This window comes from Podarcis erhardii (assembly GCF_964252035.2).
Source record: "Podarcis erhardii genome assembly, chromosome: 2".
Classification (NCBI taxonomy): domain Eukaryota; kingdom Metazoa; phylum Chordata; class Lepidosauria; order Squamata; family Lacertidae; genus Podarcis; species Podarcis erhardii.
This window is the reverse complement of record NC_138498.1, coordinates 12,076,185-12,093,741: the sequence shown is the minus strand read 5'-3', so window position 1 is coordinate 12,093,741 and position 17,557 is coordinate 12,076,185. Positions and strand designations below refer to the sequence as shown.

Genomic DNA, 17,557 nt, shown 5'->3' with positions numbered 1-17,557 from the left:
AGCTTCTGTAGGCTTGACTAATGACAGCTGAAATTGACAAAGCCTGCAGAATTATAATCGCCAGCCTCAGCTGGGAGATAGTTATAGACCCTCCTACATTTATTTAACAACAAAACATTACCTCACCCCCCCAACACATCAGCCTAAGTTTCTCTTAAGTTCCCACCGCCTGCACTGTACTTACAGTTTACAGCCTTCTCTGAATTGCGGGAACTAATAAACGTTTTATTAAAAGGTTTTGATGGATTCACCTTTGGGATTAACTAAGATAATAGTTTATTGCACTGTGAAAGATTAAACTGAGAGTACCCTGGTGGGGAGAAAATAAACATTACAAATAACAAAGCTCCTCTTTAAGCACAATGCACCATTGTTCCCAGACTCAAAATATAACTCACATGATTATTTTTTTAAAAAAAGGAATTCAAATAGCGTTTGATATTAAAAGGTAATTAGAATATTCTTCCTAGGCAGTCACAAATATCTGTTTATGTATTCCACATCTTTCCTTGGTGGCTTTTTGGGGTGGGTAGGTGGCGGTGGGTTTGCAGTGTCTGATCGATCAGAAGATCAAATTAAGCCGGAATGATCATGGATGGGTGTCTTGTACATAGAAAGGGGAAGGTTAATGGACTAAAAGGATCCCAGAGTGATCATTCTGTAGATGGGCTCGATGTCTCCCTTGTAAAGCAGATTCTCCCACACATCCAGTCCTCCAAATATTTGCACTTCCATAGAGCTCAGTAGAACCTACTCCTCTGCAAATAGGTGGATGAGAGTCGCCTGGATTGCCTTAAAACACACATGAACGCATTTTAATGTAGGGTCCCGTTTCTCCACTCCTTTGCTGTCCATACTGTCAGAAATAATTAGAATAATGGAACTTACCCAATGCATTCTAACGAGAGAGAGAGGTTCATTTACGCACATCCATGTTCAAAAATCTGGAACCCTCTGTTGCTGCTTTTTTGTTGACGTTATTGTGGAAGTACCAAACAATATTTATTTTCAGTGTGCATGTAAAGTATATGTAATATAATAAAATCTATAGCCCTTTCCAGTATGTACACACGCACCACAGTTTAGCTACGTGTATGTATATATGAATCTATCCCAGAACGTGCCCCGTGGCACTCGTGTGTACATTCACACGCCTGTGAATATAAACTGGAAAACGCAGGCATAAAATCATAGAAAACAGTCGTGTTGCCAACTATTTCTTTGAATAAGATAAGTGCCTACTTTTGCGAGGAAACTGGCATTCATTAAAGAAGCAAAGCAAAAACGCTTTTAGTAAGGGGGGTGGCTATCCAATCCATCATAAGCTTGGGAGTAAAATCTGGCAGGTCTCCCGCAATTAGGCTGTGCACACCTACACACGTTTCTCGAAGACCATTGAGATGTAATGTTTTCTCTGACCTTTACTTGGGGGAAAGTGAACAGCGCCAATTGCCCTCTATCCCTGCATATTATCCCGCAGCACCATATCCTATTGCTCTGTGCTTAAGGGTATCAGTTGCCACGCAGTTACCAGGCATTCCTACATCTTTCTAATCAGAAGTATCTAAGGAGAGACTCTGCTACAGCTTCCTGTTTGTGGACAGCATGGACAGCACTTCCCACGTGGAAGTGCCACCACCCCAGTGACACGGAGCATTCATGCTCTTTGTGGATAAAAGTTTGTAGTATGAATTTTACGTCACTGTAAGAGTTCATAGATCGATATAACCAATAAAATGCAGTCATTAAAGAGAAATCATATAGCATCAAAAATAGCCATCTAAAAGACCCTGCAGACATTGAACTCAAGGTTATATTAGAAACTGGGTGAGCTGGTGGATTTCCATTTTATTTTCACACACACACACATATATTCCTGCTTTTCTTCTGTCATGGAACCTAAGGGGTCATGGGCATACATGTGGTTTCCAGGTGGTCACCCATCCAAGAGCTGACCATATGCAGGCATGGCTTAGCAAGCTGGTGGCCTCATGGACCTTGAAACCAGTTACAGTACTGTCCATCCAGAGACAGACAGTTGCTTTCTGTGAGAGCTGCTTCACATGAAGGTCCTGGTGAGTCTGCACATGGGTGTTCACCACTGGACAACTGGAACATCATGAGACGATTTACATACATCAGCTGAGACTAAGGACCACAGACAGAGCTTTCATATCCCCTGCCATTGTCTTAAAAAAAACACATAGTTTTCAATAAAGTCAGTTCAGACGTGCAGATACAGTTCTTCGCAGCGAGAGGCAGGGAAGGAAGCACAGGTCCGTGTGAATCAGCTTCCGGACTTCTCCAGCCACATGAAGAAGGAACCTCAATTTTCATTTCTCAGTATCTATTAAAAATGTAGCAAAAAACACTACAGCGCAAACCTATGAATGTCTACTCACAAGTATGTTCCGCTGTGTTCAGTGGGTCTTACTCCCGAGTAAGTGGGTGTGGGGTTGCGGTGTGACCCTTTCTGCTTTCCAACCCACCAATCCCAGTGGTTTTTTTGGTTTTTAAAAAGCCACCTCCTTTGCTGAGCCAGTCTTAGGTCCTGTAAAGCGTAGTTGTCCGCGCCTCCCCCCACCAATTAATATTATAACTGAGCCAAGGAAGGAATTATAAATCTGGGTGTGCTAATTCTTTAAAGAAAGCTATTGCCAGTGTCGTACACAGCAGTAGCAGCCTAATTTGTGTACGTGTTTACGCAGCGCATAATAAATGTCAGCTTCCCCCCGTGAATTTTCTCATGGACATTTAAGGAGTTTTCCTTCTCTTTTCCTGATTTCCCCTTTCCCCTTCTTTTAAGTCTCCTGTTTTCCTTATAAGCTACTCTGCGTGTCCTGCAACAGGGTGATAAGATATGCATCAGCGGTATTTATAGGGATGGAATGAGGGGGTTCTCAGTGTTTCTGTAATTGGACGATTTTGAAATCCTTATCTCGGTTCTCAAAAGACAAAACCCTCACAGGTTTTCATTCTTCAGTGATGAGGGGATCGGCCCCTCCCCCAGAACCGGCATACTATGGAACTCAGCATTCGGAGTCAAAGTAAATACTATATATTTTAAGCTGTATAAAAAACCAGCACACAGTTAGTTCCTAAAGGAGGTTTGGGCGCAATCCTATACCATTTTACCTGAGAGCCAGTCCCATTGAACTCAATGGGACTTACTTCTGAGTAAGCAGGTATGAGCTTGCTTTGCTTAATGATTGACCGTCATGCAAACGATTCACAGCAAATTATACAACACAAAGAAATTTAAACAATTTTCTTTCTTGGCTTATTTTTAGTCTCTCTCCCCCATCCTACTCCGCCCCAGTGCTAAAACTAACATCAACATTTTAATGCGTGTGGATTAACTGTTCAACCTTTTCTTTAAAATCTATATGTAGTCATTAGGGATTTGGTACCATGTTTATTTTTTATAAAAATCGCTCACCAAGCTTAGCTGCATACAGTCTGTTGTTAGCTATAGGTATGTCTATTATTATTATTATTATTATTATTATTATTATTATTAACAACAACAACAACAACAACAACAACAACAACAACAAAACAACCCAGTAAAGCAAACATGATTCCTACCCAGCTGAAAATTATTGTATGGACTCTCGAGTAGGGTCAGTCTTGAAGAGTTCATGAACTGAGGCTCGTCGGTTAGCCCCCCCAAATAAATAAATAAATAAATAAATAAATAAATAAATAAATGGATTTGCAATATAGATTCGAATCTGGCTTCAGCTGAAAGGGTGAAGCAAGCGGGCTAGCGGGGAGGGGGGAGGAGAAGGCGGGCGGGGCGATGCTTTCGCCCAAATCAGATTTTGTTATTGTTTTGAGTGGGTGAAAAGGGTGGGATGGGGTTGGGGGTTGGGGGTGTAAGGAAAGGGAAAAGAAAAACCAACAATTTCTCCAGCATAAAAATGAAACATCATATTCGTTTGCCTTTGGGCTTCATTTTTTCCCTTCTACATTATAACTAGTTATTGAACTCGCTAGAAGATCTAAAGGCCATTTGCGAGGAGACAAATTTCAATGGAGGTTCCCCATCAATAACTCCTTGGCAGTGACCTATTGGATCAAGTCAAACAGTTGAGGTGAAATTCAGGTCACGCCGTCTAAGCAATATTAAAATGCGTCCACTTTTTAAAAAGCCACTTTCAACGAGATTTGAAGAAAATTGAATTCCTGGGAGAGGGAGGGAGGGGTAAATGGGGGCTGCGTGGGGGTTGGGGTGCTTGCGGAAGAGGGAAGGAGAAGATGGTTTGCATATATGTGCTTTTTCGAACAAACAGGAAGAGTTCGTTTTTAAGGGTTTTAAACGGAGGAATAAATATTTATAGGCTTTTGCTTTTTGGAGAACCTACAAGGGGTAATGTGTGTATATGTGGTTGTGGGTATTTTTTATTATTATTTTTACTTCTGGTGACATGCTTTGGTTATTCAAATCGGTTTGCACCAACTCATTACTTTTAGTGATAACAGATTTAAAGAAAAATCAATTAAACATTTGCATATTTCTTTGCATAAATTAGACCTGTCTCTTTTCATTGTGGGGAACGGGGGGGGGGGGAGAACACCCAATGATTTTGTGGCACTTTATGCTTTTGTTTTTAACTTTTGTTTCCAAATGAAAGTGTAATTAATTTTTTTATTGTTTCATGGTATCATAGAAAAACCAACTTTATAAAGATATACCCCCTCCACCAGAAAAAAAACTGTATTTTGACTCCCTTCCCCTAATGCACACTTTTAAAATCCACTCTTTGAACTTCTTAGAGGATGTTGATATTTTCTAGAAGAGCTTACAATACACGCACTGAAGTTAGGAGCGACCCAATTTCAAATTGCGGGGGGTGGGGGGTGGGCGATGCAGAAAATACATTTTTGGATCTGGATATTTAGTCAGAAGGGACTATATATATTTATTATTATTCCTTCAAGAGTAACCTTCCTTCTCAGCACTGTATTTTAATACTATATATTTAAAAGCCTTATAATAATATGTGAGTTATAAACCGAATCTAAAACACTGGCGGGGGGCGTGTGTGTGGCTGTCCTCTCTGCATGGCCCCAGTGAATTTTAGTTGGACTGCAGCCGATTTTTTATGAACTGATCATTTTATATGTCTCCCCATTTTTTTTAGGGGGAGGTATTTATGCGTGTGACCTTAGCTAGGATGTGGCTTTCGTGACAAGGGGCTTCGTATTAGTATTATTATGATTACTAAACAATGAAATAGCAAAATCTCAGTGGCTAGGCACTCCCCCCCCCCAATGCACAGATTGCAAATGGCTAGATGTGTAGGTTACCAAGCGGTCAGTATGGTAATGGCTCGCACAATGAATCCGCGGGGACAATGAACACTTATTTTTCTTCCCTACTGTCAAGTAGGCGCTTTGTACTCAGAAATGGTCCTGAAAATGGTAACCAGATAGACACACCAGCTTTGCAACCCGCTTCTTGGCTAGGTTGGGAATTAAGGGCCAGGAATTATTTAATCGAGGTGTTGTATTTTCCTTTGCTATTGCCACTCAGAATGATGATGATGATGATGACGACGATGATGATAATAGCAATAATCCGGTTTTGCCGACATTGTTCTGCGGGTGGGAGAAACGGAGGCCAATCGGAGAGAAGTGGGAGGGGTACTGGAGAGACAAAAGAGGTTTGTGCCCCACTAATTCCCCCCCTTCCACACGTCCTTGGAGTCTTCTTTGAAAGAGACAATAAAAGGCAACTCTTCCAAACACTTAAGAGAGGAATACATGCCCCCCCCCCATAGCTTTAAGAAAAATATAAACTTAAGGGACTAATGCCTATTTTAACAAGGAAAGCAGAAGGTCAGTGAAAATAAACTACAGGAATGAAGTGAAAGAAAGAAAGAGCAATCAAGTCCACTGGGGGAATTTTTTTAAAAAAATAAAAATAGAAAAGTGTATGATTAAATATGCAATCCTGTCTACACTTCCTGTGTACTTAAAAAACAAAACAAAAAACTTTCGCGTAAACATAGAGAGCCTTATTTTCACATTTTGCTTCTGGATCCTGTGTATACATTTACTCGGGGTAAGCGTCAATGAGTTCAAAGAGACTTACTCCCGAGTAACTGCATACAGCCTGGCTTTTTGCATACTTCCTCGATTTGCAGTGCGATTTGAAAGGAAGGAAGCTCTGTTGTTATGAAAGTTACTCAACTTCTAATGGATTATATGGCAAAGCTGCCCTTTCATTCATGTGCATCTACACAAATAATTAAAAGTGTAAATATCGAAGAGTAGGTTTAAGTGATTATTAGGATGACCCAGGAAAAGAAAAAAGCACCACCCACCAGGAATGCCGAACTACTTAAGAAGCTGGTGGTTCCAAGTTTCTAGCATGTTCTTACAGTAGGCAGTCTACTCAGGAGTCCCTTTTCACTGGAAAGTAAGAGCTACGGAGTTTATAGGCATTTGCTTCCCACTAAGTGTGCTTAAGATTGCACCCTCAATTTGTAGATCTTCCTCTTCTCCCTCCCTCCCTCCCTCCCTCTCATATAATTTGAATTATGCTGAAATTAATTAATAATGGGTCCAATCCCTCCAATGTCCAGCATTTTAAAATCCCACCGAATTTAACTGCAGAGAGCTAAGTAGAACTTAAGTGAGACAATGAGACTACGGAGAGAGTGTGTGCAAGGTCCTTTAATCAATCAGTAAAAGGCTGTATAAATACTAACCACTGCTGGTGCTACTACTACTATTACCAGTAGTAGTAACAGCAGCAGAGCAACGCAAGGGGAGCTCATGTTAATGAAATCACGGTTATACATCTCATGGAATGAGGAAATAGTAGCTATGGCAAGCACGACCTCTCTCTCTCTCTCTCTCTCTCTCTCTCTCTCTCTCTCTCACACACACACACACACACACACAGTATCATAAAAACTCTGAGAATCCGCCCAGAGTTCAGTAGTAGTAATAGTAGTTGCAGCAGCCAGCAGTACAATCCCTCTGCCACTGGAAACAACTAGACACGTGCCAACATTTTTCTGGACTGTTCACAATGATTTTTGAGGAAAAACAGCAAAAGGAATAAAATTGCCTCAGCTATCCACGCGCTTTGGCCAGTATTATTCCTCTTAAGTATGCATGTCAGTTTCGACTACCAAAGTAAAATAAAATAAGAATGGCAGTTTCCTTTTTTATGCAGAATGAGTTGAACGGGCAGAGTTAAATTTAAGAGATAACATGAATAGGAGTTGTAAAGCTTGCCTAGGGGGAAAGGCCAAAATAATACCTCTGACATTCATTTCTCTATTCTTAGACTGAACCGTCCTCTTCTTCCTCTTCTTCAGGAATGAATCAGTCCATAAGCAAACAGGTTGACAGTTCTCCATAGATGGACTGAAAGCTACCCATGTACGGTCCTTAAACAGAGATGGGGGGGGGGGCAACAGAATAAAGTAGCAAGGAGAGACTTGCCCACTTACTTAGTGAATGCATTGATTAATAATAATAATAATAATAATAATAATAATAATCCAATAGGAACCATAAATGTTAATAGCTATCAAAAAAAGTGGAAGGTTGTCTTCCATAGCTCGTTTCCCAAAGCTGTGAAAGCGTGGATCCCATCTTGATAAAAGCAAGGGATCCTCTCAGAAATATGCATTGCATGCCCTATCTGGAAAGGGCTTAGCTTGTTAAACGACTTTTTAGGAAGTCTTGACAGCTGCTCTCCTTTCCCTCACGCCACATCCATGAAAAACAAACAAACCCCAAAACAAAACATAAAAGACATTCTGGAACACATCAGTGGGGGAGGGGAATACGCTTCCCACCTTCCCCCAGTACCACAAAGGCCACATTCTCCAGTCGTTCATATGCACCCTGTAGAATCGAAGTTGTGTGAGCGCCTCAATCACAAATTCGTCTCTAGGGGAGTATATGGACGACGCAGAGGCTTGTTAATGTCCGGCTTCCTTTGATTTCCCCTTAACTGCTAGAGTTATACTTAAGATTTCAGCTATCCAGGGGAGTGTGTGTTTGAGTTCCTTTAAAATACACATGCATTCTGAGGAAGGGCAAAGAGATTCAAAGTGTGTGGTGGTGGTGGTGGGGCTTTGTTACAGCTAGATCGTGAATAAATAGTTAAAATAACAGGGAAGGTAAAGCGTGCTTCTGATAATAAAATCCACCATTGCTACTTTTTTCTTGGATAGAAGGAACAGCAGTCATCGCAAACACAAGCTCACACAAGCCCTTGCCAGAGAGAGAGAGAGGGAGAGAGAGAGAGAGAGAGAGAGAGAGACCTAACAATTTCAAGTGACTGATTTATGGCGTTTTACAGCCCCATAAAAACTGTTACAACCAGCCCAGAGCCTCCGACACCGCTGGCACATTTAGTCTAATAAATAAAACATAAACAGTTAACTTTATGTGTCACTTTTATTGTTATCAAGTAAAATATTGCAATGCCCTGCAAGCTATGATTTTCAACTATAATTGTTATCAAGCAGTACAAGGGATTAATCCGACTCTCTGTGCCCCATCTTCTTAATGTAAGCTATAGATAAAGCCCTTAACTGCAATAACTGCACTCTTTAAAATGTTTGCATCACAGCTTAGCTCCTTTAACCCACCCAGGGGTCTGTTTATACAGGCATATTGGGAGAGGGGGGAGGAATTTAACAGCGCCTTCCTTTTTTTCTGTCCACCACCCCAAGCTCCACAAGGAAGTCAAATGTTCTGAATGGACTTTAGACACATGCTTTCCCATTCATCCGTGGCTATGAAGGGGAAATCATGGCTACAGTAAATCTTGTATGAGGATCCATATTTCTTCTTACCTACCTACCTGCCTCCAGACTGGATGGGAATGTTTGTGTGGGTTATCTTTTCCATAATCATAACAAAACCGAGCCTTACATTATTTAACCCGGCAAGAACTGAAAAGCACATATCTGCTAGTTTCCCACTACTACCAGCACCTCATAAACTTTGTCTCCCCCAAAATGGTCAACATTGGGTGGCTGGTGGTCTTGCCATCTGGCTGGCTGGAACTTCTACTTGTCTCACCTCACAGACACTAGCAGCTTTTCTTGCAGCCATAGCAGATCACCCTTAAGCAAAGGTTGATGAGCATTTCTAGAGAACTCCAAATGACGCAAAAATGATTTGCATATCCCGCTGCTCTTTCTCTCTCCCCCCCCCACTCCCCACATCTCCTTGCCTCCCAGGTAACCTGCCTCCTCCTTTGTGTCTCTTCAGCAAACAATTGGATTACAAATACTGCCTTCTAGTTTTCGGGTTGTTTGCATTGTGCGTAGGGGGTGGGTGGGTGGGGGGGTGACTAGTACTGCAGACAATGACACTAACCATGTCCTGGGGGGGAGGAGGGAGGGAGGCGGGGGCACCTCATTTCCCCTACAGCTTTTCTTTAAGGTGAAGCAAGCAGAACGATTTCAAGCATGCTTCACTATCTGCAGTGCAAAATGTTACTAGTTCTTCCAGATTAAGACTCATTTAGCTACTGGATCCCTACAAGAGAGGACTTGCTGTGTACCTGAAAAAGGGGGTGGGGTGGAGAAGAACACAGGAGCTTTCCCTGCACACCATCTGTCTGCCAAATAAATGAGTTTCCTTCCATTATCCTTCCATTCACTTACGTTGCCTTTTTAAGAAAAGAACGTTCTGTTTGGCAGCAAGATAACCCTTCACACACACACATACGCACGCGCACCTCTTTTTCTGAGTTTAAGGGGACCACGCAAACAACAACAAGATCGCACACACACACAGAGGCACAGGCACACACTCGCGCACACACAAATTGGATACATTTTGAATAAGCTTTTGGTTCCTTATCCGGGGACTAGCTCGGCTGGCGTGATTGGCGCAAATAGTCACATGGTGAAACTAACTTTACGGGGTCGCCAGCTAGTAGGAGGGTTTTATGGAGCAGAAAAACGACAAAGCGAGAAAAATTATTTTCCACTCCAGAAATTAATGATCATGAGCTCGTATTTGATGGACTCTAACTACATCGATCCGAAATTTCCTCCATGCGAAGAATATTCGCAAAATAATTACATCCCAGACCACAGTCCGGAATATTACAGCCGGACTAGGGAGTCCAGTTTTCAGCATCATCACCAGGAATTGTACCCTCCACCTCCTCCACAGCGACCCAGCTACCCCGAGCGCCAGTACAGCTGTGCCAGCCTCCAAGGTCCCGGCAACCCCCCAGCGCATCAAAGGGGCCATGGACCACCACCCGGAGGCCACCATCTCCCCGAGAAACCACAGCAGCTCTGTGACCAAACGGCTCTCTCCAGCGCCGCCACCTCGCCAGCCCCAGCCCCTCCAGCCTGCAACCAGCAAAACCCCGAGCATCCTAGCAGCACGGCCACTAAGCAACCCATAGTCTACCCATGGATGAAAAAAATCCACGTCAGTACTGGTAGGCAACTTTTCTCTCTCTCTCCTCCCTTCCTTCCTCTCTCTCTCTCTAGTGTGTGTGTGTGTGTGTGTAAGTGCGAGAGAGGGAGAGAGAGAGTATGTGTGTTTTTCTCCCCTTCACACCATGCTTGCAAGCTCTCTCTCTCTCTCTCTCCCCTCTCACTCACTCACTCTTCTCCCTCTCTCGCTCCTTCTTTTTCCCTTCTCCTCCTTTGCCTTCAACGAGAGTCTTTGGGTTAGCACAATTGAGCTGGATTTACGACTCCGAGTGGGTAATTACACCCACCATAAATTTTATAGCCAAGCTAGTCTGGGCAGCCTCAGCCATGTGGTTCGTTCTGTTATGTATGTGTGAAACTCCAAAAGGCTTCGCGAGGGGTGCATAAATAATTCAGGCTCTTTTCAAGCCAGGGAAACCCCTTCTTATTAGAAGAGAAAGTCTTGGGTTCTTTATAACCCATTTAGCTGATGACTTTTTTCTCTCTCTCCCCTCTCTCCTCTCCCCCCCTTTCTCTCGCTATCTCCCCCTCTCTCTTTCCCCTGAGCCACTGGAGATCTGTCTTTCTCTCCCTGTGCATCTCTCTCTCCGCTCTCCTTCCCCTGCCTTTCTCTCTGTCTCTGTATTCATGCTCATCTTTGGGTGTTTTTCCCCCCAGTGAACCCCAATTACAATGGAGGCGAGCCCAAGCGCTCCAGGACTGCCTACACCAGACAGCAGGTCTTGGAATTGGAAAAAGAGTTCCACTATAATAGATACCTGACGAGGCGGAGGCGCATCGAAATCGCCCACTCCCTGTGTCTCTCGGAGAGGCAGATCAAGATTTGGTTTCAGAACAGGCGGATGAAATGGAAAAAAGACCACAGGCTGCCCAATACCAAAGTGAGATCTACGGCTCCTACCAATTCTTCCACCAGTTCCATTCCTGCTTCTTCCAACGCGGTTGCTAGCGAAGAACATTCGCAAAGCTCATCTCAGGACCAACGAGCAGAGGATATTACAAGGTTATAAACAAACAAAACAAAAAAAAAAAGCAAAAGCAAAACAAACAAACAAATACCCCCATTAAAAAATGACTCTGATTATTTATAGAATCTAATATATATCTATATATTTTGGTTCTTTTTTTTCCTCGTAGTTTTTCCCGTGCTTAAATATATTAAGAAGAAAAAAAGAGAGAGGGGAAAAAAACCCACACACAAAAGAATGAGGTCTTCCGCAAAGATCTCAAGCTTTAGGTGCATGTATTATTAGCATGAGAGGTCAGGTGAAATACCTGCTGGTTTTGTTTTGTTTTTTTAAAACGCAATTTTCAGGGTTTTATTTATTTTTTAAAAAGGGAAGGAGTGGAAGGATGAGCTATGTGTGTCTGTGTGTGTCTGTCTGTGTGTCTCTGTGCGTGTATGTTGGGGTGGGGAACACAATGTTCTGTTTTAGATGAAAAATCGGGGCATATGCTAATAATTACACAGGCAAGGGAAGAATGTAGTTATTTTGCTCTGTGCGTTTACAAATGGAGAACAAAAAAAAAAATGGACCATTGAAGGCTTTTTTCCTTCCTTTTTTTGGTATAAATGTAGGAGAAAGATTTTTTTTTTAAATTAAAAAACAAGGGGAAAACACAGCACAGGAGCTAACAGTAGCTGGTAAACTTAGGGTTTATTTCAATGTGAAGGACTCAAAGGAAGAGAGAGAGGAAGCGAGCCAGCGAGAAAGTTGGAAGGAAAAGTCAGTAGGTAGATTTTTTCCCCCGTTTTGTCGTGGTTCTTTGTGTTTTTTGGACATGATTTGACATGAACATTGTAAACTTGCAATAAAAGAGTTTTAGTGTATATGTGAAAGTCCCCTTGTTCAATAAAAACCAGTGAGTGTGACACAGATTTGACTTTGGAATGTCTGGTGAGTTATTTTTCTTCTTTGCTTCATACTATATAGGGAAAACGTGGGGGAGAGGGGCGGAAATGCGTGACACTGATTTCTTGAGCTGTGGATTCTTTCTCAGCTAAGTTTAAGAACTTGGGTTGGTTGGTTTTTTTGTTCTTTCAAATACAAGGCTACCAGCACCTTAGTGCATGTCACTGAAGTCAATGGCAAATCTCCCATTGATTTTAGGGACTGTGGCTTGCACCCTCTGTACCCTGTGACATCACAGCATGTTTGACCTCAGATTCTACTAGGAAGTCCTAGCCTTGGGAGGTGTAAATGTGCATTTTAGTAGAAGACCTGTCCATAGAAATCAGGCTTTGTGTTGCTGTTGTTTCTTTCTTTTTTTAATGCATCTGTCCTTTCCTGTATTTGAGCTCCTATCCATTTCTTTAGTAATAGTAATAATAATAAAAATATTGGAGCTTTATTTACCCCTCCTTCTACTGCCTGTATAGCTAACAAGCCCTTATTCCAGTACGTTGAATAAATGCTTAACATTGTCGCTGTTGTAGGTATTTTATAGAGATGGATAATAGAGAATTCAGGATTTGTTTACATCCCCGAGGGAAGTAGAAAGGGTGGCTGGGAAAAGTGTAATACAGATGTGTTTGCACAGTGAGCACTTTTAGTATGTACTATGCTTATATGTGTGGATAGGTAGATAGACAGACAGCCAGATTAGCAAGTTCCTTTTACAACTCACATTTTTCTACTGTCCTCGCCTCAAAGTGGCAAAGCATGTGACTGAACTGTGCTTTCGTTTATACCTCTCTTAGAGGCTTGTTTAATGTTGTTTGGTTGTATTTCATAAATATTCTAGCACCCCAAACTAGAAACCAGTTAGTCTGAAGTAGCAGGATCTAGTCCAGTTTATTTTCTATTGATTTCAATGAAATTTCAGGCGCCTTTAATAGACTACTTACACAGAACTAAGTTGTGGGTTGAGCTGTATTGCAGTTCCCTGTTATGGGTATCAGTAAACAGCCAGGCAACTATATTCTGTAGGTGGAAGCAGAAGTTCTGAAAAGTGACAGGGGGGTTGAAGGAGAGTTGGTTCCGTCACTTTATCTTGCCCCCTCCCTCAGTTATCAAGACAAGCAGATCTTTTCAGCACCCATGGTAGAAGGAAGAGGCAGGGAGGTACGAAGTGATTGACAAGATACAGATTATGGGAGCGATCTACATCTCATTCAAGTTAATGCAGAACTTCTATTGATTTTAAGCAGGCCAGAATTACACATAGTGGCTGTAATCCAGATCAGTTTAGAAGCTAATGGTCAAAGTGTCATGGGTATCAACCAATCAGGATGACTCTTCTCTGCCTGTTAGTAGTATTCCTTTGAAGAAACTCCATCTCCTTTTGCATAGTATGAAATAAATCCATTCATTAACATAATAGTTGGTCATAAACCTTTAACAGTGTTTTCACAATTCCAGTTTTTCGAAGCAAGGGAGGGGAATGTTGAGTGTGTATGTTAGCAATTGCTTTGAATGTTTCCTTATCACTCTTGGGCCTGCTTGTTCACCCTTACTACATTAGGTCAAGTGAGGGGAAACAGGAATCTCACTCACTTATTTTAGAGAATACCTTTACTGAATGTAGTGGGATTTACTTCCGAGTAAGCATGCATAAGATAGGGGTCAAGTGAAATCTCTCAGGTGTCTGTCTGCTTGTTTATCTGCCCTTCTGTTATACATACAGACTTAGTCTCCCTACTCTCTTGCTAGGGCAAGATAAAAGAAAACAGCAACCAGTCTCTCTCCCCCCCCCCCCCGCGATGGTTTTTACACACCCACACAAACACAAGCACTCTGTGCATATAAATGGTAAAGAGAACAAAGGGAGGGGGGAATCCTAACCTAGGAATAATGGTGCTGCCAACTGAATGGCCATATGTTGCAAAGCTGATCTTCAAACTCTGACACACACACACACACACACACACACACACACACACGTGTGAAATTTACAATGGCTTCTACTGGTAGTGACTTGGTAAACTATGTGTGGGTGTGTAGCTGTGCTAAACTTTTTTTTTTTTTTTTTACGTTTCACACCCTGCCTGCAGATAAATTATAACCAAGTGTCTGTGAGAGAATCAGGATGAATATGATAGGACTTTGTGTTGCGTGCATTCTCTGTGTCTGCCTAGGAAGCCCGGAAAAGGAGGCATCAATCACATTTGCAACTGTATAGTTTGCATATTCAATTAAAAATACCAGCAAACTCTCAGTAACTTCATATTTAAATATATGACCATATATTCCTTTCCACGGTTCTCTACTCGCCCCCAACTTTATTTTATTTATTTTCCTTCAGTGTTTACTTTCTGCAATCTTGTCACCCTCCTGTTTTGTTTTGTTTTTGTTTCTGGTTTAATAATTCAGATTTCTTCAGCATCTGATTTGGCCTTTAGACTTGGCCATGACACAATTCTTCCAGGGTAGGGAGATTATGAATGAATTATAAAGGCAGGCAGCAGGGGCAAAAGAAACGGGGGGGGGGGGAGGTGCTGAGATACAGCCTGCCCCACCGTCTCTCTTCACCCATTTTGCTCTTTCTCTCCCCATTCTTTTTTTAAAAGCTTTTTGACGCCTCCATGTTGAGAGCCTGAAAGCTACTTTATTGAAGTTCGGGTAAAGGGGGGTGGTGGAAAGTAGGTTCACCCAGAGGACAACTTTTCTACGCCAGCAGTTTTATTCTAGCCACTCAGGCTGACCTCCGAGCCCCCAATGACCTGAGTAAGTCTCCCAACGTGTACCTTCTCTGCGCCCTACACACATTTAAAGGCATCGCCACTGTTTGGACTTTTTTTTTTTTTAAATTACCATAGTAATAGAAGGCCGGGTGGGTGGGGAGGGCGGCCGGGAGAGAGTGAGGGTTTGGGCAGATTCAATGCGTGTTATCTCATTGTGTTGTCACCAAAATAACCCAAGAGAAAAGAAGGCAGGGTGAAGTTTCGGCCAAGCCTCCCTTCTCATTTTCCCGCCTTCCCATAGCTTGGAAGATTTCCCAGCTGGCTATCCTATGGCAAGAGCGAGGCTCCCCACGCCAAGTAAGTTTCCTTTAAAAGTTTTTCTTTTTCTTTTAAAGCAGTTTAAAAACGCATAGCTATGATGGCGACGATGGTTGCTGCTGCTGCTTCTTCTTCTTCTTCTTCTTCTTCTTCTTCTTCTTTAAAAATGTCTCCTTTAATGGAAAGGGGTAAAGTGGGGGAATCTGCTAGTCTATTCAGGTGCTACCAGGCGCTCTTGATGGTTTCTGTAGGGACAGCTCAAAAGAGCTACATTTCCTCTGGCACGTAGGAACTGGAAAAGAAAAGTTGTGAGGGATCAATGTTCTCTGTTGCTGGCTGTTCCACACTATGCCTCGAAGGATAGAACGGGTGGTGGTGGTAGTAAGCCTATCGTCACACCACCAGTAGCATGGTTGGTCTTTCCATGGGCTCCTCTTTCAAACCTGATGGACTTGATGTTCAGTGCTCCTAGGTCTCCTGGGGAGCTCAAGACTCCAGTCTTGGCAGGGCTTTCCAGGAAATCGCTCCCCGCTCCACCGAATGGATGGATCGCCTCTTGATACCAAAGTCTGTGCTCCTTCCTTGCCCCCACTTGGGGCATGGGACCAAGGGGCTGGGCTCCTCTACTCCACTCGAATGGCATCGATTTCGCTATTAAATCATGCCCGGATTATTGTTCTTCACTTATCTTCTTGAGCCAAAAGAAGAAGAAGGAGGAGAAGTCAGGCGAAAGGTGAGAATGTTTGTGGAGGGGGTGTCATAAGCTCCTTGGAGCCTAGAGACTTGCTCGGGAGCGCTCCAGTGAGTCCCTGACGCCCAGTTTGTGTGAAGTCACACTGATTATAAGTTGTATTTCTTCCTTTTTAATGAATGAGTGAGTGAGTGAGTGAGTGAATAAATAAATAAATAAATAAATAAATAAATAAATAAATAAATAAAGTAAGTTTTGGTGATGGAAACCAATGCTTCTTCTAACGGCAAGGAAGCAGCAGTGGAGGAAACACTTCACAGGGGCTTCGGTGGCCATAAAATAATGCGTTAGAAAAATTCTCTCCCTCCCTCCCCCCCCCACTATGGGCAATGGGACTTCCAAGAGGCCAAGGGTGGTGGTGATGGCGGTGTAGACGCTGCGTTCCCCATTCCCTTTTATTTCCAGTGGCTTCAAATATTGTTTCGAGAGGTAATTCTCTGAAAAGGGGCAATTGCAAAAACAAACAAACCAACCTATAAAAAAACTGGATGGGATGTTTTCAACTTAAGACACAATTACATGTATGCGCTTAAACCCCCCACAAACCCCCTCTCCATTCTCCCTCTCAACAAGCCCCCCTCCCCCGCAGTGCTATAGGATAAGGTACCGTGGCTTAGCTCCCTAAGCTGCCAGTTAGCAAATTATGTCTCAGGATTTTTCCAGTCTCTTATCTTCTATAGTTTCCCTCTCTCTCTCTCTCTCTCTCTTGTCTCTCTCCATGCAGTTCATATAAGAGAGAGAGAGAGAAATGTTCAAGTACGCTGTTTAATTGTAATTAAAAGACAAACATTCCGCCAGGGTTAAATGAATGAGTTACGGGTTTCTAACCATAACTGCCAGCAGCTCCAACATGTAACTTATATTTATTGTGGTCTCGTATATCATTATCCAGAGATATAGTTTTATGTACTTCCTAATCTGTCGCCTTGATTTATTTTGATGGGCAAGGTACCAAACCAAACATTTTGGGACTTTAGTGAAAGACTAGTATTTCCTTGCAAACAGCAACCACCCTTCTGTTAATGGCATCAGCAATTTCTGGCAAAGGCCACTTTCTTTGTTTTCTTTTTTCCTTTTTCTATTTGTTAAAAAAGCGTACTTAACAACAACCAAGAGCCAAATGTTGATGCTGGTTGGTTTCCTTTGTGGAAAAGCATATGTATTAGCTCTGAGGATTTATGCAAGAATGAGACTTCAGAAAACAAAGCATGATATTTATTTAGGAGATCCAATACAGACATGCAAAAGGAAGCATTCTCTCTCTCTAAACCACTATATTCTCTCTCTCTCTCTCTCTCTCTCTCTCTCTCTCTCTCTCTCTCTCACACACACACACACACACTTTCAGTATATATTTTTGTGTGTGTGTGTTTGCTTATATATGCCCCACTTTTTCTCAGCATAGTGAAGTTCCTTCTCAAT

At 42.4% G+C, this 17,557-nt stretch overlaps 2 protein-coding genes across 27 annotated transcripts in view; both read left to right on the top strand.

Moving 5' to 3' along the window:
• Positions 1 to 17,557, top strand: part of HOXC5 (homeobox C5) — a 160,514-nt gene that overhangs the window by 40,425 nt on the left and 102,532 nt on the right. The window contains exon 1 of one of the 26 annotated variants that reach the window (XM_081849003.1): positions 15,311 to 15,423. The exons of 24 other annotated variants lie outside the window; for them this stretch is intronic. The gene's annotated coding sequence lies outside the window, so the exon portion shown is untranslated. Of the gene's footprint in view, positions 1 to 15,310; positions 15,424 to 15,680; positions 16,118 to 17,557 lie in introns of those variants that run through there. One more of the 26 variants, XM_081849008.1, reaches the window with a different exon arrangement.
• Positions 9,450 to 12,326, top strand: HOXC4 (homeobox C4). Its single transcript, XM_081849050.1, has 2 exons — positions 9,450 to 10,444; positions 11,100 to 12,326. Exons 1-2 carry the CDS (start codon positions 9,892 to 9,894, stop codon positions 11,450 to 11,452), a joined length of 906 nt encoding a protein of 301 aa, XP_081705176.1. The 5' UTR covers positions 9,450 to 9,891; the 3' UTR covers positions 11,453 to 12,326.